Genomic DNA, 25,881 nt, shown 5'->3' on the forward strand with positions numbered 1-25,881 from the left:
AGACTCTGCCTTATTTGTGGACTGTGTGTTAAAGTAAGTTAAGAAAAGCACCTGCTTACGCAGTACAAACCCAGTGGTCTTTCCTTTGCAGATGACTTCAAAGACTGTGGCCAAAATTTTTGAAAACAGGTGCATGAAGTTGGAACCTATATCCTTGCTTAGGCACCTACATAAATGGCCTGTCTTTCAAAAGTGTTGAGGACCCAACAGCTTCTATTAAATTCAAATCAGTTATGCCAGCAGAGATTGTGCTGTGTGTGTGTGTGTGTGTGTGCGTTAGTGTAAGATTTACAATATCCTTAAGTATTCATGTCTTTGCATTTAAACACTTGGGTTTGTACATGTGAGAGCTAAATAAATTTTTGTCAATTAGCAAATTTAACTAGACTTTGAAACTAGGCAGAATTATGTTGCAATATCTAGAAACAGCTGCTCCACAAAAACCAGTTTCTATAGGTTGCAGCTCCCCAAATGTGGATACTGGGAATTTGCTACCCATCCATTGCTAATGGAGCTTCTTTCCTGGAGTCCGCCTCAGCAGTGTTTGTGGATCTGTGAGAGGTTGTTAGGAGGACTTAGATTCCTCTTCTAATTTAAAAAATACATAAATAGGAGCTATCCCCCTGAATTTTCACTGCTGAGCATGTCATGTTCACCTTAAGCACTAGAGAACACTGCTGCCTTAAATAAAAGACCACAGTTTATTTCTCAAGGCTGCATGTCAAGCTGAGAAAGTGAAACTGGGATGGCAAGTGAGTTCTGGATCTTGGTAATCCCTCAGGAGTTAGATGGGGAAGAAGAATTGTAGAAGGAGCATTTTTGAGCAGCTGTTTATCCTCCACTGATGAATAATACTGAGGACTCCAGTATTTGATATTTTGATCTCAGGAACTAACTGGCCTTGGTTGTACAACTCGTATTGGTGAATACTTACTAATGTGAGGAGTCCCACTGCAGCCAGGCAGAGTATGTCAACACTGCATTTTAAAAACCACAGCATCAAGTCTCAGAGCGCTGGTCTGCAGCCTCAGCCTTGCAAGGCTTGTGCTATGGCACTATAAAAAGCTGTGTAGATGCTGCAGCTCAGGCTCTGAAATCCACCTTCCTCCCTGGGCTTTAGAGCCCAAACTCTAGCCAGAGCCCAGATGTCTCCACAGCTGTTTTTTAGTGCTGTAGTGCGAGCTCTGAGACTCACTACTGAGGGTTTTAAAACATAGTGTAGACATACCTGCTTCTCTTATTGGGAAGGGTTCCACAGTCTAGCCTGTTTCACATGTTGTAACACATGATGATGTGAAAATTATGTTGTGTGGTGGTGACAATGCACTGGGCAGGGACTGTCTCTTGTGTGTTTGCACAACTCTAGCACAGTGGGATCTGGTTTATGATCAGGGTCCTGAGGCACCATTGCAATAAAATATTATTTAATAATAATTTTCAAAATTGCTGAACTATCCTACTAGCAGGATGTGGGAGTGTACTGGTGAAACTGGGATCCCAAAAAACTGAAACTAAGTGACAATGCTATGCTAGGAAATACAATGTTTTATTGTTGCATGCGAACTTGTAGCATTATCTATGCATAGGGTCCTTAACAAGTTGAAGTCAAAACAGTTGGGCAGCAGTGGGTCTCTTCCCCTCCCCCTTGTAACTGCATGATCACAAGTTTCACTAGATGGCGCTTGTATTAGGTTCATTTGGTGTTAACAGGTTAAAACTGTGTGGGAATTTACGCTACTGTTTTCAAGACTATCTGGAGACAATAAAACAGACATGTTTATGAAATTGCAACCATTCTTACACGAGTACATGACGCTATTACAGAAATATTCTGAGCAACTTAAACTATTTAATCAGAAGCTTAGATTTTCCTGTAACAGGTTGTAATACTGAGGTCCAAATTCTCTGCTAGTGTCAATGGGAACAGTGCCAGTGACTTCAGTGGAGTTTTGCCACAATTTGCTAGAGACTTTGGTCCTATTATTTTTGTTGTTTCCTTCCTTCAACCCCAGCGCTCACTGCACGCACATGCACATATAGACTTTTTTTTTCTACACCCTGTAAGAACTGGCATGCTTTGGTTTCTTCACATTGTAAAATGAAAGAAAATCACCCTTTTAGTGCCCAAAAAATACAAGTACTGAAGGTTACGGTCTAATATGAAAATGAAATAGGGTTGGGGAAATTTTGATTCGGTTGAAAAACCAAAAATTTTGGATTTTCATTTTTTTGACAAAAAGCTTAAAATTATCTCTGGAAAACATGTTTTCATGGAAAATGTCCTTTGCGTAGTCAAAAACCATGAATTCTCCATCAAACAGTTGCACTGGAAACTTGTCAACCAGCCCTACAATAAAGTCTTAAAGGCAAATAAATAAAATTGTACTCCCTTGGGATATTGCAAGCAGGTCTCAGAACGCTTCCTGTTTAATGCCCGAGTGACCTGCTACTTATACACAAGCCATACAAGCTCACTTCTAACATTTTTTTAGTAACGAGATCCTGGTTTCCTCCTATATGCCAGATAATATAATAGAAAGTATGTGTAAACTTCAGTGTTACTTTTGCTTTGTTTTATTTTAAATAGTTTTATGGAATGCATTCTTGGTTAGCAGGGAAGGGGTTAATGAATTTTGTATTTTATTGCAAGAAGGTCTCTGAACAGATAATTGCACTATCCTGCAGGATCAGGGCCAGTATTTCCTTTTTGTCTGTCCCTTTCTGTCACCTTTTTAAATGTCTACTATTTCTCATGGTAAAACAGGTTTTCGAGACCTCAGGGGGAGAAGAAAATGCAGAAGTCTGAGCTGTTAGGTGTAAATTCCCACTTTCTTTGGATTTATTCGATCTGGTATGAAACTACATCGCTCTTCAAGATATTTACACTGCATATTAGTCCAAATAACAAGTAAACCTGAAATATTTTAGTAAATTATTCCTACCCTGGGTTCTACCAAACATGGGTTCTTCTCAAAGGCTTTAACTTGAACTTTTCTTTCAAACCTACAAACCTTTATCCTCAGCTTCTTTATAACATTTCAAAACAAAATAAACACTCATTTCACCAGACAGCTTGCAGGGTCATATCTAGCTAACTAGCATTCTAAACAGCCACAGGAGTTCAGAGAAAATAAAAATAATCTGTTCTCCGTTTAAACTAATGGAGGAACCAAAGAACCTCTGCAGACAAAATTATATTGCCCATTTTAAAAATGGAAGAACTCAGTTGCACTCACCATAGCAGTCAACTGTTTCTTTTTGGCTCCAGTTCGGGAAAATGTCCCTCCTCAGGACAGAAAGTGCATACTTAAAATAAGCATGATTGAAAGTGCTGTCTTAATAAGGGTGGATGTAATCATGTGCTTAAGTTCTTTCCTGAATTGGGGCCTCTGTGAGGGACATCCATAATTCAGACTCAAGTTCATGACTTGTCTTCACATATTTATCGTTGTGAACTGCTTATCCGCAATGAAAAATCATGAAACTGAAGTGATTTATACTAAAGCAATGAATCCTGCATCATTTCCAGCTCCCTGAATAGATAATCTTTAGGGCTGTCGATTAATCACAGTTAACTCACGCGATTAACTCAAAAAAATTAATCTGTTTTAATCGCACTATTAAACAATAGAAATCCAAAAATATTTAATGAATTTCATTTTGAAAATGTAGAAAACTACCAATTATTATTTCAATTACAACATAGAATACATCTATAATCTATAGAGTTGTATAGTAGGAATGTAGCTTTCTAGTCCGTTCTATTTCATAGGTGGTGGTGGTTTTTGCTAAATCATATTGATGTCATCTCTTTTGAAATATACAGGCTGTTTCCATAAGGGAGATGATTTATGTACTCTTCCTCTGGTCCCAGATCTTGCTCTAAAACAAGTATTTTGATGGTGGGAATAAAAACAAAGTTATCACTAAAAACATGACTCTGCCCAGCATGAATAAACTAAAGAGTAGCAACCCTGCTATTACTTGCCAGCTATACAGATCTGAGTCTCTTTCATATAATTCATGATTGACACAATTATCCTGAAAAGGACATGATTATTGGCAAGACTGCTTCCAAGCTTACTATGGTGTTTCTTGCACTACCAAGTTGGCTGGTGAAGCATGGTGATAGCTGCTGAATCAGGCGCTAGGCCTAGTGAGCAGAGTCCTGACTGCAGGAACAATTCCTACTCCAATGGGATTAGAAGGAGCCACGTGGAACATTTTCCCATTAGGACGCCAGTCAGTACTGAAGTGTTTTACTGCATCAGACTGGTCTGTTCCCCTAGGGTTTATGGGAGCCGCTGAAGAGCTTGGCAGGCAGGAATGTGAGGCTCAGGGGCACCTGTTCTGGTGCTGTTGGAATGGGAGTTGGGGGCAAGAGAAGTTAGGGAGCAGAAAGAGTCTCTTCAGAGAGAGGGAAGTGGAGTGTAAAGTGGGACTGGTGTGGGTAAGGAAGGGGTGAGAAAAACAGAACTTTTTTATTCTAAAGACAAGTATGTTCTTCCTTTAGGCATCATCTAATGGTTTAAAAAGTATCCCACAAAGCAGTCAGCTGGGATTAGATAAGTGGGTATGGCACTATCTAGGCACTCAGTAATCTCTCCTAGAAGAGAGCCTTGCGCTCTAGAAGTAGAGCTATGCCAGACTTGCTAGTTCTGGTTCACACAGTTTGAACTTCACACCCCTGGAGTTTCACTTTGAGCTCTAATGAGCTGAAATTCAAAACAAACTTGACTGAAACCAGTGAGTTTTGCATGATTCACACACACTGTGTGTGTGTGTGTGTGTGTGTGTGGTGGGGAGACAAGACACTCATTTGAAACTCTGCTTAGGTTCACTTGAATGGCTGGCAAACCTCTGGGGGAAACTGGGCATTCATAATTTTACGTTCATAATAGATTACATTTGGTCTAGGACTGTCATTGGGGAAGTTTTCATAGGGGGATATGGGCCAGGACACTTGGGTTATTGTCTGAAGGGCTCCCTAGAGAAGTGCAGTTTCTTTCTCTCTTGAAAGATAGTTTAGATAATGGAGGTCCTTCATCCTGTGGGATCTCCACTCCACCAAGGACAGGCTGAGATGCTGGTGTGATGTGAATTGTTCGTGCTTCGTTGTCCCCGGCATATAGTGCCAGCAGTGGGGCTGCTTTTTATTGACTGAGCTCTAGATTGTAACTTGATTGTTCCAGGGGAGTTGAGATGTCCTCCCATTTAGCGTGGCCCTGGCTGAAGTATTTCACAGGTTCACCCTTCTCCTGTTGTCCTTTAAATCCCTTCTTCATAGGTACACTCTAGTGTGCCTATGAACTAATCCCCCCAGACTCATTCTGATGCCATGGCATTGCAGCTGGGGAGAAGAAGGTTGACACTGAATCTTGGACTATCCAGCTGGGGAACCTAGAATAGATTTGCAGGATGCCCCAGATTTGCTTGACTCATCCCTGTTCTGTAGTCTGACCACCTCCATGACCAGCCCAATCATAGCACTGACACACAAATCATTACTTTGTGAAGTGCGTTGGGATTCCCTGAACGTGCCATATAGCAACCTTCCCCTTTCTCTCAGCAAGAGAATCTGGTGGCTGCTACACAAGAACCGCATACAGGAGTTTTCAAAGCAGGAGTCATTTATAGGAGTCCCCTTGCTAGCAACAGGTGGGACTAACCAAAGAGGGTTAAAAGCAGCTTGGTGTAGGAAGTGATTAACAGTAATGGATCTATCCATCTTCACTATAATACTAGATGGGTCACTTCAATCCATGGCCTTGTTGCTTGTTTGAGAGTGATTTGCAGGGGATTAGATGAGCATGCAGAGGCTCAGTGCATTTTGACTAATTTGCAATTCCATCTTGAAATACAGCTGAATGGCTCTTTGACACCACACCCCTTTCATCAGCTCCTTTTGAGAAAGAAGTTAATTTTGCTGATGAAACTGAGTTTTAGAAATGCAAAAAAGCATTCAGATTGGTTATTTTATTAAACCATTTAGCAACTTCAGAAATTTAAGAACTATTTTAATTTTTAAAAATTATATGTTTACAAAACAAAAATACCAAAACTCACCATGGCAAGTTTCGGCTTTAGAGGTAACTAATGGCTGAGGTGAACTCCTTTTTCCATGGAAAATAAGTTTTTTATATAAGAAACTTAGCTGTCATCTGCACTTCAAAAATAACAATGCTTAAAAGTAAACGTATAACACGATTGTGCTCTAGCCATATTTTAACCATGTTAGAGAACTGTTTTCATTTTGAGAGCTACTTAACCACAAATACATTTATAACACGGTTTTCCTCTATCTAGGCACAGTTTAACCCACAGTTTAACTATTATATTTAATTTTTAATAGTTAAATAATGCAATGGTTTGTCTAATGTGCTTATTTTAGTAGTGTAGATGGAGAGTTGGACACAATCTTAGAATTACTGACGTTTTCTGGAGAACTTTGGAAAACATTGTTCTGTGTTGTATAGTACACAGCCCCACGGTGCACTATACATGTGTCTGGGGCTCTTGGGGGCTACCACAGTAGAAAAACAATAATCAATAATTTTCTTTTAAATCCTTATAGATGGAGTTAACACATGAATTAAGGTCTAATTTTAAATACGGTTTTATTTTTGCTGTACTTTAACAAGATTTGGCCAGCCAACGGGAATAGGGACGAATGTTGTTAGAACTGTTTTATCTTGTGGGTAGGGGGGGAAAGTCTTCTAATTTAGGGCCCTAGTAACACAGGAGGAAAAGAGTATTTTTAACACAGTTCTAACACCATTTGGCCTCATCCATGACGTCCAGCCAGGTGAGACCATGTTAGAAATCCGCTTAGTTGATACTAGGTAAAATTTTCATAAGTGCCTAAATCACTTAGGTGCTTTTGAAAATGTTGCCCATTGTGTTTTAATGAAGTAAATGTGATCCAGTATTTAGGTTTTGTATAAATAGTCTAATCCCACGAGTAATGTTTTTCCATGGATTTTTCTTTTAAACTCCAATGGATCATGATTTTTTTTTTTTTTTTTTTTTTAATCAATAAATATTTTCCTTGCAGTGTCTGAGAATGAGACTGAGTATAAACCAAAGTGAAACTGGCTTAATTGATTTCCATTTTTTGGTGGTTGAACTATGAAAAAGATACAGTATGAATGGTAAAAAAGCTATTTTGATTTGTAAAAATCTTTCAGTTCTACTCATCTAAGTGGGGTGTTCATATCACAGGTAAAAACATGGTTTTCAGTGTATGATTTTTAAATTGTCGGTGTACCTCTAAATATAGTTCCTGAGTTCAGTTCTTGGACCACAGCACAACTGGATGTATATTCTCTGGGGCTTTCTTTCGTTTGTATTGCTGGGGAAAAATGTGTGAAAACAAGATCTTTGTTTCTGAAGATTTAATCTACTCCCTTATTCCATTACTTGATGTTAAAATCCTGTCTTTGTGACATCACCTTTTGGCTTTGTAGAAATGATTATAATGTCACTAGAGAGAAGATAGCAGCATTATTAGCTGAGAAGTAAGCAGCCAGGATAAAATTAACTGTTGAGGAACAGAGGCCTGATTTCATGTGAAATTCCCAGGGAATTTTAAGAAAACAACCAAAGGGAAGAGAAATCTAGAAAACATAAACAGAATTGTCTTTAAATCGAATGTTTTTCAAAATTTTCCATGAGACCTCAGCAAACATTTAAATACAGTTCTATGAGCTTCAGTGCTGCGTTATTTTGATGTGTTGTGTTTGTTTTTATGACCTCTTTGATATATGTAGTTTTCCTAATTTTAGTCACTTTTCCCTGTCCATAATAATACTGATAGAGAATATGCTACTAAAGTTCATTCTAGACAGATCTGGTTCCTTTCTCTTGATGATCAAAGATCATTTTAACTGGTCAGTGACACTGCTAAGCAGTCTAACCTTAAAATAACTTAATAGGCAGCCTTTGCAAGACTTTCTCAACTCAAAATTAAAAAGGCATGATCCGATTCCCTCTTTTGCAAGAAAGGAACAAAATGTCCCTACTTAAGAAGGTTAATATATTTGGTGCCACATATCAGGCTGTCTCTACAGGTCCATGTTAAAGTAGAGTTGTAGACTTATTAGCATCCTATTAATATGTGCATAAAATGTAGTCTGTCTGAGCCCAAATACACAAATTGGAAAATCAAAGAGAAATCCTTCACACCTTTTGCTGGCTTCATCCTGAACTTTTATTTATCTTAAAACAACTTCCTTAAGAGAATTTCCTCTTCTAAAGGAAACACTTCTCCACATTTAACAGGAGAATACTGCAGTGAACTATGTTTTGCAGCCACATAGCCACTGAGAGGAAAGAAACTACTTTAATCATAATGTTCTGAATCTTAAATGTTTGTTATACAAGTCAAAGTTATCTTAAAGTGCAACAATTTAGATCCTTTTTCAAATGAAAAAGAAATAATGAATTGTTGCTGTGACAAAGTATGCATACACCCAACATCAATAAGTATGAACAAGAAAGGAATCGTAAAGAAATTTCACGTTGATAACTTGTTTCGTTTATATGCCCGACTGCAGTAGCAAGTTTCGTTTCTGAGAGTCTAATGGTTTATTTACATAGGAAAATTACAACAATTTAATTAAACTTATTTAGGTACTGCAGTGAAAAACCGTATGTAGACACTTCAATTTAGGAATGGCTTATTTCTTTCTAGCCTAAGTTAGTAACCAATTGATTTAAGCTAAATCCATAAAAGCCACTCTTAAACTAAAATAAGAGCATCTACACAGTGGTCTGCCTCACTTTAACTGAGGCCATGTCTACTCTATCCCTGAGTGACCTAAGTTTTGCTGGTATAAGTGGTAGTGTGCATAGCGCTCAGGGGTGTGAAAAACAACACCCCACCGAGTTATATGAGATTCGCTGGCATAAATGGTAGTGTGAACAGCACTATGTTAGGGGAGGGAGCTCTCTCCCGTCAGCACAGAGCGGCTAGATGAGAGATCTTACAGCGGCGCAGCTGCATTGGTACAGCTGTGCTGCTGTAAGATCTCTAGTGTAGAGAGATCCTGAATCAATGGTAAAATACTTGTAGTTAAAATAGTGCAAGTTTGTGTCTAGGCAAGGCCTGTAATAGTTGTAAAATCTCGTACAGTGACTATCTGATGACTGCATAATTAATTTTTTTTTCAATTAGAAGAGAACCAACTTGGAACATGACTAACAGCATTTTTTAAAATTAATACATTTAAAAAAATTGTAAATAGAAAACCGTATAAAATTGACAGAACACTGTCTGCCTAACCTGCCTGTATTTATGCTGCACCTTCTCCCATGGAGATTTTCTGGAAGTGTTCTTGTATTTATTCTGCTTTCCTTTGTACAGTTGTTTATGGATGATTCTGTTTTGCAGTTGTGATATTCAGAGTTGGCTATATTTGAAGAGCACAATAATTTTAGATTGCATTTATCGACGCGCACTGTAATGTTTATGCCTGTGCAAATCAATTAAAATATTAGTGTAAAAATATTACCTGAAAATATCATCTGAAGCATTTAGCAACTGGAACTGATGGAAATGCTGTTCTAATTCACTAATAATCCCATATCTTCATTCCTTAACAGGAAAGTTCCCACTCAAATGGTGTATTCCCTGAGTGAGGACTCTGCGGGTCTGTAGAATTAGTCATATATGTATATATTTTTTTTCTCTCAAGGCCAGCCTTCGCTTTAACCCTTCTTGGGGGCAGGAGCGCTGCCAGCTTTTTTGCCGCCCTAGGCGGCAGAAGGTCCCGCCCCCGAAATGCTGACGACAACCGGGGCGGCCGAAGATCCGGCCACCGCGGTCGCCGTCCCCCCAAATGTTAGTGCCCTAGGTGGCCGCATAGGTCACCTAATGGGTTGCGCCGGCCCTGCTTGGGGGCCCCACACTCACTACATATATACTTCTCTGATCTGCCAGCCCACGCACCATCATATGTCTTGTTCTATGATGCAATTTGACTGTGCTGGCTGGCTGGCTGCAGAAGAGAATGAATTCCCCTCTCTCTCAAAGCTCATTTGAAAAGTGGTTCTCTGAATCCAGTCCTGGCTAGTTGGCCCCCATATATGAATCACCGCAAGCTGTGGAGAGGGGTGTTGGGAGCAGGGATTCACCATTGCAATCCCCACAGAGGCATGCAAGATGATGTGAGCATAGGTCTGTCATTTTGCATACTGCCCAGCAAAGTATAGGTCCATCCCTATATTCTTAAGGAGTCAGAAAATAATTGTGGGAAATAATTTTGCAGCATAATGGTAAATGAGAATTTCATTTAGTTAAGGGAACTGAAGTTTTAATATTTGTTTATGGTATTTAATAATCTGTGCATTTAAATAAATGTATTTTTTCTTTTTTAAAAAACAACTATTTCTAGCATTTTAAAGCCATAAATGTCTGTTGTCCAAAGCTTCTGGAATCTTGTGTTGGCTTCTTACCTTTTTTTTATAATTTTTAGTGAATTAACTGCTAGTGAAAGTGTTGGATGAATAGCTCTACAGACTGATGTCCTTTGTTTATCCACTGTACTGAGGCAGTCAAGAGTGTTTCTGTTCTATCTCCCCCACACTGCCATGCCAATGTGCCTAAAAACCTTGGAAAGTCACTGCATCCAATTACTAAGATGTCATTCAGATTTGTAAAACTATGCTAATGCTTTATATTATGGGTTCTATTCACACATCAGTGATTAGGGGCTTTATGTGACTATTTCCCACTCAGTGTTAATGTGAATGAAAGCCATACATTGAGTGGAAAATATAGACCCCACTTTACCCCATCCTATGCCACTCCTAGAGAGATCAATGCAAATTTTATGTTCTCAGATGGTGTAGCATTGGTGTCCCAAGTTGTAAAAATGGGCACTATGTTAATTTTTCCACTCTTAAAATGAATAGCTTCTTAAATATTTATTAAACTGGGTATATTTCTGCACTGCAAAATGTATAAGGTTAATATGAAAACAAACAGAATGAAAATTCATGGAAGACACAGATCTTGTGCATAAGAATATACTAATAATTATAGGAGACCACATCTGCATAGACATTTTAGTGTAAATTATTTTAACATTTGTTATGAACTCCTGTGTTCGCTGTTATAATGTTGTGTCAGAAATGTTCTCTGAGTTGAACTTCAGCACACTCAAGGATAGCCTGTGTGTGTGGTGTGGTGGTGGTGGTTTTTTTGGGAGGGAGAATAAACAAATTTTAGATAAAATAATTGAAACAAAGAATTCTAAAACCAAAATTAAACGCCCCTACTCCCACAGTTTTTAATTGGATGTAAAAATTTTCTTGTATTAAAGAATTTTTTTCAGGCAGTTAGTGCCTTTTCGAGAGTTAAGAAAATTGTTAAATGGCCAGGTTTTCTGCACTTTATTTTTCATCAGAAATTTCATAAGAATTCTTAGTATGCAGCATTAATAATCACATCCACAGATTAATGGATTACAGGTTTCATAAACATGCTTTGAAACAGTTGTTAGATTATTTTGTCAATGCTTTGCAGATTGAGGACTTTTTAGATACTTGACACAATAGATGGCAGTAGTTCTGTGGAATAAGGTGCAAAGATGTGCATCCCACTCTGTGCTAATTTCAGTGCTCTTGAAGCATCTACTGTGTGCATGAGGCAATATTAAGTGCATGATCTATTGAGTCCATAATATTGATGAAACAGTATTTGGTCTTCAATTCAGTGACTAGCTTATAGAATGCATTAACATGGGATCAGCTCAAAATGTCCATCTACAATCTCTGTATCTTTATTTTAAACAAATAAGTTAATATACAAACTTTGGGTCATGTCTTCTCCTCCTGTGGAGAAACCTGTAGGAGGGGGACAGAGGTCCTCATAGTTTCCTTCTAATGCTCCCCTTGGTCGGTACAAATTTGAGAGGTTGCAGAGGGGGGTTGCTCTCAGCCTCACAGATCCTAGAGTCTTTTCAGGGATCTGCAAAGTGGCCCCTTCCCCGTAAAATAGCTTTTAGGGAGCAGCTTTGGCCATTGGCTACCTCCTGGTGCTGCTGGTACTCTACAAGCGACAGAGAACCCTTGAGAACCCTTCAAAGTTAGGCCCTGGTTCAGCAAATCATTTAAACGTGTTTTTGTACCGATGAGTTCTATGCTTTTCTGAACCAAGATCTTAAGGCTTTTTGTGACTATGCATAAGTTATATATGGATCTGGAGGTGACCATGCACAGAATGCAGCTGCTGCTTGGCTGTACTCTTTGTATGCCACTGTTTGCCTTCAGATCACCAATTCTGTGGGTTTCTATGAGCTAGGTTAATTAGGAATCATGCTGCAGAACTGTTGCATGGGTGTGTTCGTTCTCTCTCTCTCTCTCTCTTTTACAGCCCTGGTCTGCCCAATCTTTCTCTCTGCTCGCATTACTGGAGGGGAGCATAAAGCTAAGATAAGGCAGGGTTAGGCTGTGATGAATTGATGAGTAAATTATGGCTTTTTGCTCCTGTCCTTAACATGACAGGGGCTACAAATGTGGTTAAAGTGATACAATGAAACATATATGTAGGCTGCTGTGTGATAGTGAGGCTTTATGGCTTCAATAATTTAAGCCACTCTGCCTTGGATCAGAACACTGTGGTTGTAGGTATAACTTAATCTGCCTCAACCAGGTACAGAAACGTGATTGAAGGCTGGGTTTTAAGTTTACATTTTTCTTTCTTCCATTCCTCTCAAAGGTAAATATTTACAAGGCACATCTTATTTCAGATCCACATCTAATTTCATTTGACGCTAACCTGGTGTCAGCTCTGTATTTTTGTCCCGCTTACAAATAATTAACATCAGAAGTGAAAGTCCTGAATCAGAAGATAGTAGAAGCCTATAGGAAAAAATAAATAAATTAACTCTACTTCATTATCATGCCTTTCTCAATCTGGTTTTGGGTGTGTGTACTTCATTTTGGGTCATAGTCACATATTCAGCAGGTCAATGTCACACATTTGGTTTATGAAGGAGTGAGTGCTCTGCTTGCTTGTTATCTGAGTTCTGAATTTTCAATATTATGATGTAGATTGTGTGTATCAAGGGCACAGCCCTGAAGTCCTTAACCCTCCTGCTGACTACAGTGGGAGTTTTGTCTGAGTAAGAATGGCAGGATTGGACCCAAAATGAGTATTAATTTTAAACATCACACACTAACTAATGTAAGTAACAGTGGCATAAAACAGTTTCTGCATTTAAAGAGGTAGAAGATTTTCAGTTTCCCAGTGGTTTGGGTGGGTTTTTTTTGTTCTGGATTGTTTTTGTGGGAGGATCTTCTTGCATTTGCTTCACTGACATGGGGAGGGAGAAATAACTCTTGCTGCTTTAATAACAAAGGTGAAGTAAATAACTATTGGAAGCCATTAATTTATATTTTTACTAGGGACATGTTGTTGTATAATATATTGTTGTAAATTAAATCTAACCAAAAAGCTTGCAGCACTGAAAATAAGGAGAACTAAAGAGAAAAATCATCTGTGTAATATAGTAAATTGATAGTGTAATGTCAGATGAAATGAGGTAGCAAACAAAAGAGGGGTTAGAAGAAAAAATTGTAGCTCTTAATAAGAGTCAAACAAAGGTATGATGAATAGATGGTATAGTTGAGACTGTACATATCTCTTCAGTGAGGAATTTAAATTTTGAATTCCTTCATGAATATAAAGAAAATATCTCGTGTGTGTGTATTTAATTCTTTATAGTATTTTACTTTATATAAAGTATATAGGTTGGGATTTTCAAAAGTGTCTTTCACTGCATAAAAGATCTAACCTGTAGGACGAGAAGTAATTGTCTTAATTTGCAGCAAGGGAAGTTTAGATTAGATTAAATATTAGGAAATACTTTCTAACTATAAGGACAGTTAAGTACTGGGATATGTTACATAAGGAAGTTGTGGAATCCCCACCAGTGGAGGTCTAGGTAGTGTGTGATGGTGCACTGGGGCCACAATGAGAGATGCTAACTAAACCTGGCCTGGAAACCTGCAAGGTCCTATGTGGTGGGATAGAGACTGGACTAGAGAAGAGCCCCGATTCTTGACTTGGCTGTCCCAGGAACCCAAACAGGAACCCTTATTGCTCACTTGAAGTTTAATTGTTTAAGACTCTATATCGAGGGTATCTGCTGTCATTCCCTTTCCTCCCAGCCCTACTAAAATATCATTTCACTGAACCAGGTGTGCGAGTGGTTACTGTAGTGCCTCCAAGATGTAGGTGTTTTTCAGCAACTAGAACAGTTCTCGCCTCCAATTTGCAGTAACCTGGCATGCTGCGGGCACCTTTAGAGGTTTGGTGTATCCTGCACCAAACAGCTATAATTATTATAATGTATTTAATCCTGCCGCAATGCAGGGGGCTAGACTAGATGATGTTTAGAGGTCCCTTCCAGTCCTACAGTTCTGAGTTCTATGTGCGAACATGCACACGTGCTCGCACATACACTGTGTTAACAGGAATTGTGTACCTAAATCCCCGTGCGGTGAAGTAAGACTGCATCCCCAGTTGTCGTTCTATGGTGCAACCCAAAAATCCTTTTTGAGAATATCAAGACAGAGCTGAAATCTTTGTGCCACAACAAGGAAGCATGCAGGCAATGAGGCTTTTTTTTTTTTTTTTTTTTTTTTTTCTTGCTGCTAGATTTCACTGTAGTTAGTAAAATATACATCAAAGGGTTTTACATGGGGCCTATTTAAGCCAACCAGAAGAGGAATAAGTAGTCCTAAGAAGGAAAACATGCTTGCATAATGCCCTACTATAGTAGGGTAACCAGATGTCCCAATTTTTATAGGGACAGTCCCAATATTTGGAGCTTTGTCTTACATAGGCATCTATTACCACACCCCCATCCCCATTTTTCATATTTGCTATCTGGTCACCCTAGGGGTCGGCAACTTTTCAGAAGTGCTGTGCCGAGTCTTCATTTATTCATCCTAATTTAAGGTTTCGCATGCCAGTAATATATTTTAACATTTTTAGAAGGGCTCTTTCTATAAGTCTATAATATATAACTAAACTATTGTTGTATGGAAAGTAAATAAGGTTTTTAAAATGCTTAAGAAGCTTCATTTAAAATTAAATTAAAATGCAGAGCCCCCCAGTCCTGGCCAGGACCCAGGCAGTGTGAGTGCCACTGAAAATCCGCTTGCATGCCGCCTTTGGCATGTATGTCACAGGTTGCCTACCCCTTCACTATACTACAGCTTTGCCCCTGGTGGATAAAAAGTAAGGGAGGATGATTGTGCTTGTGGTTAGGTACAGAGCCAGGTACCAAGAGCTCTGGGTTCTATTTCTTGCCCTGCCATAGGAGTTCTCTCTGACTGTGGACAAATTACTTCAATTTCTCCGGGCCTCAGTTTCCCCACCTGCAAAGCATCTGCCTGTGTTTCCAAGTGACAGTACTATTTCAATGCCTGGAGGGGGTCAGTAACTCAAACTCTAGCTACAGAATTCCTCTGCTTCCATGTGTCAGTTTTGGCACTGCAAAGGCTCCTCAGTGCAGCTCCCTGATGTGCTGGGAGGAACTCTTATTCACGAAGAGCCTTGGCCCCTGCAAAGACTCTCCCGGCTCTGAGCTTAGGTGCACAGGGAGGCAAAAGAGCTGAGGTCTGCTTGGTACGCCATTGAGGCTCTGACAATTTAGTGTCCATGTTTCTTCCGCTGATTCCCTTTGCACCTGTGGCAGCAAGGCCTCCCTAAGGTGCTAACCTGCAGTGCAGTGGTGTAAACACCTCACTAATGCCCAGCATGCAGCGAAGTAGCACCTCAACAATGCATGGGCCCTGTTACATTACATCAGTGCTTGGAAGCCTGCCAGCTGCGTTCCATCAAGTAGTCATCTGACACAGTGAGCCATCAGCACGAACTGGGATTCTGAGGTATTGAGTGATTATCCTTCTAGGGCGGCCCAGTGGTGGGAAGTTTGAAGAGCATCTGTACACCACGTATCTATTTACACTAGTTCCAGGATGTGCACCGTAAGGTCCAAGGCATCTCGATGTTCTTTTCAAATCCATTTTACAAGAAAGCTTGAAGGTCGGTTGCAGACTTGTCCCCCCTTGTGAGCAGATGACAGAAGTGAAATATCAGGATGCGGGGGGCGGGGGGGCAGAGCAAAGACAACAAGCCTCTCCCCCATGCGCGCCTGGACTCCACCCAGTGCCATAGGGTGTGCTCAGGCCACGTCCCCCAGCCCACTTCCTCCACCCGCTCTCGGCCAACTGCCACTCGTCCCCTCCTGCTCCGCGCGGAACGTACCAACGCTGCAAACGGGGGTAGGGAGCCAATGGCCAAACACACGCCTCCCCTCACACCCCGCACTGGGGCTGGACCAGCACGTGTGGGAGAACCCACCCGATGGGACGCCGGGCTACTGGCCCTTTAAAGGGATGGAGAAGCGTCTGGTTCGCGGCCGGATCGCGGTGCCCACAAGTGCGGCCCCATGGCCCTGCCCGAGGGCCGGCCCCCAGAGCACTGCCTCCACCCCGGCCTCCCCATGGGTCTCCCGTCCCTGCAGCATCATCACCCCACCCCGCACGGGTTACCCAGAGCGGCATCGGACCCCCCCCTCCAATCCTCTCTCCCAGAGCCTGCCTGGCACAATCCCCCCCCCCCCACCACCACAGTGCTAGCCTCAGGATCCAGCAGGCAAGTCCTGTCCGGGGACCCCAGTGCCCTGCACCCACTTACTGCTGCACTCTGGGTCGGTGCAGCGCTTGCACTCGGCGAAGCACCGGTCCAGATGCTTGGCGGCCAAGCAGAGGGGCCACTGTGCGGACAGGAGCAAGGCAACTAGGACGAGGAGCAGGAGGGAGAAGTGCGGTCGTGCTGCAGCCATGTTCGCAGGGCTGGCAGCGGGGGGAGGAGGGAGCATCCCTCTGGCTCCTGTCCGCGTAGCTTGTGCACGGGTCAGATTGAGGGGGGTAGGGGTGGGGGGGCTCGCTGCCGGCGCCTACAAGCCCCGCCCCTGCCTCTGTGCATGCCTGGGGAGTGGGGCTGCAGCACTCTGTAGGCGCCTGCTGGCCGGCAAGATCTCAGCTGCACTGCCCCAGGGCCCGGAAGAAGAGGTGAGCAGTGCTGGCTTGCCGTGGTCCCCCCGATATCGGGACAAAGTGCGTCCCGACCGATGTAAGGTCGGGACGCGGGACAAGTCCCCTAAAATTGGGACTGTCCCGATAAAATTGGGACGTCTGGTCACCCTATCCCCACTGCTGCTGCTAGTCACATTTTACTGGGGCTTTTTGGTTCCTGCAGCTATCAGGTAGGGGGACTGTACCTATAGAGCTCTGAGAGGCTAGAATTGCAAACTTTCATAAAAACTGGCAACGGGCTCCCTGAAGTGAGTAGCTGGCCAGAAATGCCACAAGTAATTTGGACAGGTGGTTTAATGTGAGGCTGTGTTGGAAGCTGACTTGCTAATCTGCTGATTATTGCAGATTTGATTTCCTGAAAAAAAGGCAGGGGGGAAATGCAGGAAACTAAAGACAAAGACGGAATCATATCCTAAGGCATCCTAGGATCTGAATGAGTTGCGGAGTTCATAGAATCATAGAATATCAGGGTTGGAAGGGACCTCAAGAGGTCATCTAGTCCAACCCCCTGCTCAAAGCAGGACCAATTCCCAACTAAATCATCCCAGCCAGGGCTTTGTCAAGCCTGACCTTAAAAAACCTCCAAGGAAGGAGATTCCACCACCGCCCTAGGTAACCCATTCCAGTGCTTCACCACCCTCCTAGTGAAATAGTGTTTCCTAATATCCAACCTAAACCACCCCCACTGCAACTTGAGACTATTACTCCTTGTTCTGTCATCTGCTACCACTGAGAACAGTCTAGATCCATCCTCTTTGGAACCCCCTTTCAGGTAGCTGAAAGCAGCTATCAAATCCCTCCTCATTCTTCTCTTCTGCAGACTAAACAATCCCAGTTCCCTCAGCCTCTCCTCATAAGTCATGTGCTCCAGCTCCCTAATCATTTTTGTTGCCGTCCGCTGGACTCTTTCCAATTTCCAATGAGGCCTCACCAATGTTGAATAGAGGGGAATGATCACGTCCCTCGATCTGCTGTCAATGCCCCTACTTATACAGCCCAAAATGCCGTTAGCCTTCTTGGCAACAAGGGCACATTATTGACTCATATCCAGCTTCTCGTCCACTGTAACCCCTAGGTCCTTTTCTGCAGAACTGCTTCCTAGCCATTTGGTCCCTAGTCTGTAACAGTGCATGGGATTCTTCCGTCCTAAGTGCAGGATTCTGCATTTGTCCCTGTTGAACCTCATCAGATTTCTTTTGGCCCAATCTTCTAATTTGTCTAGGTCCCTCTGTATCCTATCCCTACTCTCCAGCATATCTACCACTCCGCCCAGTTTAGTGTCATCTGCAAACTTGTCAAAATTATTTCAGACTATAGTCACCTCTTTATTCTGCTTATGTTCCTTCTGGGGGAGGGGAGGGCTGTTAATAAAGTCGAGATGAATTAACTAAGATACGAAGAAAGCATCAAGAAATTGTGACTAACTGATGATGATGTTTTGATTAACTTTTACTGTCAATGAGTGGTGAAAAAGAAAATGGGCAACTAAGTGGCGTCAGTAGGTTGTTTCACCCACTTCACAGGGTCAGAATATACCATGATGCGTGCTAGGAAGAGTCCTCAAAACTCAGTCGGATTCTGATTTATCACTGGTTTTGCAATAGTGTAATTCCCAGGGAGTTCCTCTTGATTCTTGGCACAACTGAGGACAGAATCAGACACAATAGCTTTGGGAATTACCAGTCTCTCTTAGGTCTTGTCTTTCCTGTTTAAAAAAAAGGTCTGTGTGCGGGTTTGTTTTTAACCTTGGGTTACTAGTGCACATGAGCTATCCTGTGAAAACACACTGAAGACCAGGCACTTTAGTTTTACCATGAGGTAAATGAGGCAAAGTACACAATGCTATACTCCCTCCAGGGGTTACCTCCGTGAGATTACTTTACTTTAGGAACTTTAGTTTTACCATAGTCTTCACAGTGTTTTTGCCTCAGTCTTCTCGCCTCAGGATAACTCTCACACATTAGTTATTCTGAGGTTAAAAAAAAAAAAAATCCCTTTTTTTTTTTTTTTTTAAGCAGTGAAGATGAGGTCTTATTTTGAAGACTTGTGACCCAAGAGTAAAAATTGATTACATCTTGTATTTTTGGTAGTCTTATTTGCCTCTATCACAGGGGCATTGTGTGAAGCTTAATTCATAAATGTTTTTCAAGGGATTGGATGGTTCTTTGGAGTTTCTTGGATGGAAGATGCTATAGAATTGCATTTACTTTACTATTTGTTTGGTTGGGGGTTTTTTTGGTTGTGATTGGGTGTGGGGGGGAAAGGTGTATTTTGTTTTTTTTGTGCAAATACTTTGTAATTACTTAAGGCCATGGCTTAATTTTGAGAATAATCATTTTCTTCCCCTTTATATATATAAAAAAAAGTTATGCTTTTTGAAAATTCTGCCTTTGTTTAAAAAAAAAAAAAGTCCATGTGCTGAGAAGAGGAAACTAGCAAAAATATTCTTCATGAATAGATTTTCCTTAAATCAGCCATTGCATTTTACATTCCTTAGCAGAAGAGAGGATGGAAATAAGAGACAAGAGAAAGAAAGAGGGGATCACAGTATCTTCATTTTATTTTATTTCCTTGAAAGTATTCTCCTTTGAGTCGACAGTAATTGCAGTTTCTAATGACACAAACTTGAAGGGAAACAGAAGACGACTACAAACAGGTTTATGGGCCTATAAGCAGGAATATGTGGCTACAAATTGCTGAGTAAATGAAACAGCCTGTTGTTTCCTAAGCCTAAGTTTGTGAGTGTTATGTCAAAGCATTTGAGGCGGAGCTAGAGCACCAGGCGGTGTTAGGAATACCTGCTGGGCCCTAATTGGTGCCCACTGTTGTTAATGGCTTCCTGTGGCTGAGTGTTTACTTGTCATTTGTTTTGTGCTTTGTTTCCCAGCTACTGGAAAAAAAATACTGACCAAAACTTTCTTTCTTTTAAGTGTATCCCTGGACATCAAGTGCCCTACTGCAAATTGTCTCACGATGCTAAGTACCTCAAGTCTATTCCACAGTCCAGTAATTACCTGGTATGCTGCAAGAGTTCTGTTTGCTCTTAATATCGCTTCTGAATTGTTTTAGCAAATGTTATAAATATCGTGGGTTTTTTTTTTTTTTAAGGATTTGGAGCAATTGTCTACTATAAACCTCCGTTTGGAAATATTAAATGAGTGCATAATATTGTCTCTTTTTAAAGAAAACCGTTTGCCTAAAATTTCCACCATCACCCATAAATCTCAATTTATTATTGAGTTTAATGCTTCTGAAAGGTGCCAGGCTAAAAGCCTTGCACACTGAAAACCTCTGATTATCTACAGAGCAGGTAAAGATTGCAGCAATTTGGTCTTTCCCACACTGCGCACAAATATACCTTCACTCTTGATCAGCAGAAGACAAAATATTTCAAACCTCATTCCCATTCAGTCCTTGGCCTCCCAGTTGAGACCACCCATAAGAGTGCTGGATAGTGCCAGCTGTAACATGGACACTTATGCACTAGGAAAAGGATTGAAACTACTAATTTAAAACAGGCCACAGAACAGCAGTTGAAGAGTAACTGATTTTAGTCACTGTTGACTTGGGTAGAATTAGAACTAGTGAGAAGCTCCCAATCTCATTCTCCCGAGTCATCTGCTCTTCCTACAATGATTTTTTTTTTCTTTTTTGAATTACAAATGGACCCTAAACAGCAACTCACAGACCCTTGAGAAAATGCGTCTTATCTATGCCTCTCTTTAGGAACCGACCCTTAATCTGCATATCTAGAAGTTCTTTCTTAAATGCAGATTTTTCACTTTAGTAAATGTGTGTGTATATATATATTTTTATATGGGGAAACAGTGTATAGCCACAGGGGATTGGATCAATTTCTTCGTGATAAAATTAAGTTTGGAAGCCATCTATGCAGGGGTGATACCTTAGATTTCTTAACGTTTTGTTTATTTCTGTCAAGGTGGCAATGTTCTGTGATACAGAGCAAATTGATTCGAAGGGGGTTAGATTTCCATGTAATGTTATGCATTTTGTCCTTGTGATCCTTGATTTATTTGTAGCCAGTGGTTTCCCATGTGACAGCCAGAATGGATGACAAATTGGTTTAGTGTAGCTCTTTTGCTAACTAACTGACTGAGGAAAATAAAATGAAGCTACATGTGAAAATGCAAAGAGTATTTTCTGTTGAGATTGAATGATTGAAGAAGTGTTTTTTTTACCGACAAAAGCTTATGCCCAAATAAATCTATTGGTCTTTAAGGTGCCACCAGACTCCTTGTTTTTGTGGATACAGACTAACACGGCTACCCCCTGATACTTGAAGAAATTGACGTCCTGTGATTTTAATTTTGGTCATTTTAATCATTTATTTTAGGCATATGCAAATTTCAGTTTTATGCCCTCTGCTTGGGGGGAAAAGCAACTGAAGCCATCCATCCACACCTCTAGACCTTAATACTGACATCTATTTTTAAACAGAAAGTGATTTGTTTGAACTGGATTGAGAAGAGCTGAATTAGGGTGCGAACAGTAGCATAGCTTGTGGGCTCCTGAGGAGGTTTTTTATAAGTCCCAGAGAGAGAAAATAAATTAAATTCCAGGAGCTCCACTTTAGTCTATTTCAACTTCATTTCATACATTTGTCACTGGCATACTGCTTATAATGACATAAAATACAAATGTGCCTACACTTTACAGTTGAAGTATCTTCATGGCATCATCACATGCTTACTGTGCCGTTTGGAGAGAATCTTTATTGGACAATGAATCTTTAAATTGGTGTGATTTCCAGGAAGTTTCTCCAGTATTAAATGAACAGGATTTAGATTTAAAGTTCCAGGGTTTAACCCCATGTTCTACAGTAATGGGGTACCAGTGGGGAAAGAAGATCTAGAGAACCGCTTCCCCTGTACAAGTAGCCAGGCAGGATACCTGTATAGTGTATGCTTCTCTGATGGAATGTACTCTTACCTAAAGTGGCGGCCCAGTCACCACAACCCCAGGGGGACATAGTCCATTTTATTTTTTTTGATTATGTCTAGACCTCATCACCATTAGCTAGCGCAGAGGTTTTCAACCATTTTTCATTTGCAGACCTCTTAAAAAATTTCAAATGGAGGTCAGACCCCTTTAGAAATCTTAGACATAGTCTGAGGACCCCACAGGTTGAAAACCTCTGAGCTAGCACATATGCTATGATGGGAGGGGAGGGGAATGGGGGGGGAGGAAGTGGGCTTTGGCCTTTCTTAGTGAAGCAGTAAGATCTGTCCCACTGTAGTTTTATATCCCAGTGGATCACTGAGAAATTCTGCCCACACTAGCAGCTTCTCCAATGTAAAGGACATATCAGAAGGCTTCTCTGCTCATATGCACTGCATCAACCAATACAGGAGTTGGCCCATTATTTGATAATTTTATATTTGGCTTTGTTGCACATAAGAATTCAGAATAGTAAGTTCTGTATTTTTTTTTCCTCTCTTTTTTTTTTTTTTTTTTTTTTAAAGGTGATAGGATTGCAGAATGAGTTAACTAGACGTGGAATCTTAAAGAACCAGCAAGATTATGAAGACTTTTGGACACTGATCCTAGAGGGCACTCACGGTTCACGGCTTAAAGAAAAACTTCAGGATATAAAATTTAAAAGTTGGGTTTCTTACACACTTTGTCTCTTCTGAATACTTTTAAGAGCTTACTTTTTTATTTTTTAATCTGATTTTAAAATTTAATATCTGTAACAAGACCTCAAAACAAGAGACCCGATTCACAATTGGTGTAAACCAATATAGCTCCATTGAAGTCAATGGAACAATGCTGATTTATTCCGGCTGAGAATCTGGCTAAGTTGTGAAATTTTACCCCTTCAAATCAATACTATATATCACTTTTTTTCTCATGTTTATAAAATAACAGAAATCTTGGATTTAGAAAGAAGAAAAGGAAAAAGAAATTAAATTTAAAATAGAGGCAAAAAAATTCATAAAGAAACATGGTTTTAGTAATCGTAAGGAACAAGAAACACTAAAGCTAGTGTGTATAGATGTAAGTCTTAATGTTATTTTGCAAATGGAATCCCTAAACAGCCTAAGACGTATTTGAAAAAGCTGGTTTTAGGATTAACATTAATTTTAATATTGTATTGCACTCATAATCATTTGAAGGAGGAAAATGAGGAAATAATTAGTCAACATAAGATTATTGCGATCATTAATATCATTTGTACAATTCTATCCTTTAAAAATATAATTGAAACCTGTTGCCAACTGTGACTTTTCCCACACCTGAAGAAGAGCTCAGTGTAGCTCGAAAGCTCATCTCTCTCACTAACAGAAGTTGGTCCAATAAAAGATATTCACCAACCTTGTCTCTCTAATATCCTGGGACCAACACGACTATAACAACACTGCAACCAAGTTGTGCTCATAGGTAGTCTATATAACCATGTGTTTCTCTCATTGTTACCCTTGCCCTTACTCCTCCACTCCCTCCATTTGTTTTGCACCCATTTGTCGCATCATGTCTTAATTCGGGCCTCGATCCTGCAAACATGCACATGGGTAAATTTATTCATGTCAGTAGTACCACTGAACTAAACGAGACTGCTCCCATGAATAAAGTTACACACACATCTGTTTGTAGGATTCAACCTCCGAGAGAGAGATATCATCAGCTGATGTAAGTCAGTGTAGATGCATTGATTTCAAGGGAGCTTCATCAGTCTATGCCACCAGAGAATCTGGAATGTATCTTTCTTTGTGGCACAATGGGGCTCTGATTTTTTGGGACCTCTGAGTGCTACTATAATAAAAATAAGTTATTTATTACATTTACTATTTATCTGTGTCCAGTCTAAAAGTCTGGTATGAAAACTCTATACTTGAATCACTTTTATCCCTGTCACAAACCATTTTCTTACTTAATCTTTGAGAATCTGACTCATGAGCATCATCATAATCATAATATATCGGATCCAAAGCCCATTGAAGTTAGTGGAAAGGCCCCTATAGACTGCAGTGGGCATTGAATCAAGCACAATATAAATACATTTTCCCTTTATTTAATCCCATTTTCACAGAAAACAAAACTACAGCAGAGAACCCAACAGGGCAATTTATGCTTGAGAACCAACTGTTTCTTCCCCCTTAATTTTTTTTAGCATCTAAACACAATTGAGGGAATGCAGTAACGTTATTCAGTTTAGATTTAAGTTTTGTATATTCAGGTACATTTTTGTATTCTGCTTATATATAAAATCTATAGTAAATAGATTACATTTTTAAAAAGCTTTGCAAAACCCAGTTGCCCTGATTTTCAAAAGTCCAATGCATAATTGAGCACACACAAATATGAACATAACCTAGGCAAATGACTATTAATCTTTATGATTGTGCATGCAAACTTGGGGCGCAGATGTGCAATGGACATTGAAAATGAGTCCAATGTAAATAAAAATACTCTTGAATATGTCTTAAATTTCATTTTAAAAGTTTTATTTAAATATTCTCCTGCAGTTGCCATGAACCAAGATGCAACAGATTTGTGGTGTTTGTGAGAACAAGAAAGCATCTATATTATATAACATTTTACATATACTGATGTGTTTTATGTTTGTGTGCGTACATCTACAAGACTCTGACATACGTTTGGTTTTTATTTTACATATTAAAACCTCTTGAAACTGAAAGAAAGAGAAACTGATTAGAATTATAAGTGAATCTGAAGTCTAATTCTATTGCCCAAGGAGAGTGAAAAGAAAAAGTAAATATTGAAAAGTTATTTCCTTGACCATTAACCCCCGACTGTATTTTTTACCATGGGCAATTGTCAGTTCATAAATTTTTTTTCTTTTGCTATTCATGGATATAATATCATTTTTACACACACATGAACTGATATGGTTGTGTTATATTTAATCATTTGTGTTTTATAATCTTATATATTTTCTAACAAAAGTTTTAATTTGTCACTAATATGTGGCTATTTAAATTGGAGCAGGGTTTGCCTGGGCCACGTGCCTCACTGCTACAGTTTGTTTGAGTGTTAGAGACTAAGACTATAGCACATCTTTCTTTAAAATAAGTAGAATATTTTTTAGTCTGAAAAGAATAAATGTCGTGGGTTTGCATGGTATTAATCCAGAGGGAAGATGTTAGTTTGTCTCACAAAGGTAAGCAAAATGTTCTACATGGCTGCTCCCCGGTGAAACCCTCACTTGTAAATGGACAACCCAATAGAACTGACCTTGCAGCATTGTTAGGACCCTCTAGTGGGGCGGGATGGGCAATACTATGCAGCCACAAACCAGGGGATCAATGATCATACAGCCACTGAACTAACCATGCTGCCATTTTTAAGGTGTCCCCAGGAGAACATGCAGCAGGCCATGTGCTGCATGAGGTTGGAGCCAGGATTTCCTGTGGAATTTTGGGTGGTGCATGCTTGTAAACCTTGTAAACCAGAGTAATAGTAATAGGATGAAATTTAATAGTGAAAAGTGCAAGGTCATGCATTTAGGGATTAATAACAAGAATTTTTGTTATAAACTGGGGATGCATCAGTTGGAAGTAACAGAGGAGGAGAAGGACCTCGGAGTATTGGTTGATCACAGGATGACTATGAGCTGCCAGTGTGATATGGCTGTGAAAAAAGCCAATGCGGTCTTGGGATGCATCAGGCGAGGTATTTCCAGTAGAGATAAGGAGGTGTTAGTACCATTATACAAGGCACTGGTGAGACCTCATCTGGAATACTGTGTGCAGTTCTGGTCTCCCATGTTTAAGAAGGATGAAT

The 25,881-nt window shown here is 40.2% G+C and overlaps 1 protein-coding gene across 6 annotated transcripts in view; it reads left to right on the plus strand.

Annotated features, from left to right (window-relative positions):
• Positions 1-25,881, plus strand: part of LOC117874772 — a 102,899-nt gene that overhangs the window by 30,870 nt on the left and 46,148 nt on the right. For all 6 annotated transcript variants that reach the window (XM_034765242.1, XM_034765244.1, XM_034765241.1 and 3 more), the window contains 2 exons: positions 20,046-20,132; positions 22,599-22,737. In XM_034765242.1, the coding sequence (XP_034621133.1) occupies positions 20,046-20,132; positions 22,599-22,737 (226 nt within the window). The remainder of the gene's footprint in view (positions 1-20,045; positions 20,133-22,598; positions 22,738-25,881) is intronic.

The sequence above is a fragment of the Trachemys scripta genome, chromosome 3 (assembly GCF_013100865.1).
Source record: "Trachemys scripta elegans isolate TJP31775 chromosome 3, CAS_Tse_1.0, whole genome shotgun sequence".
Classification (NCBI taxonomy): domain Eukaryota; kingdom Metazoa; phylum Chordata; order Testudines; family Emydidae; genus Trachemys; species Trachemys scripta.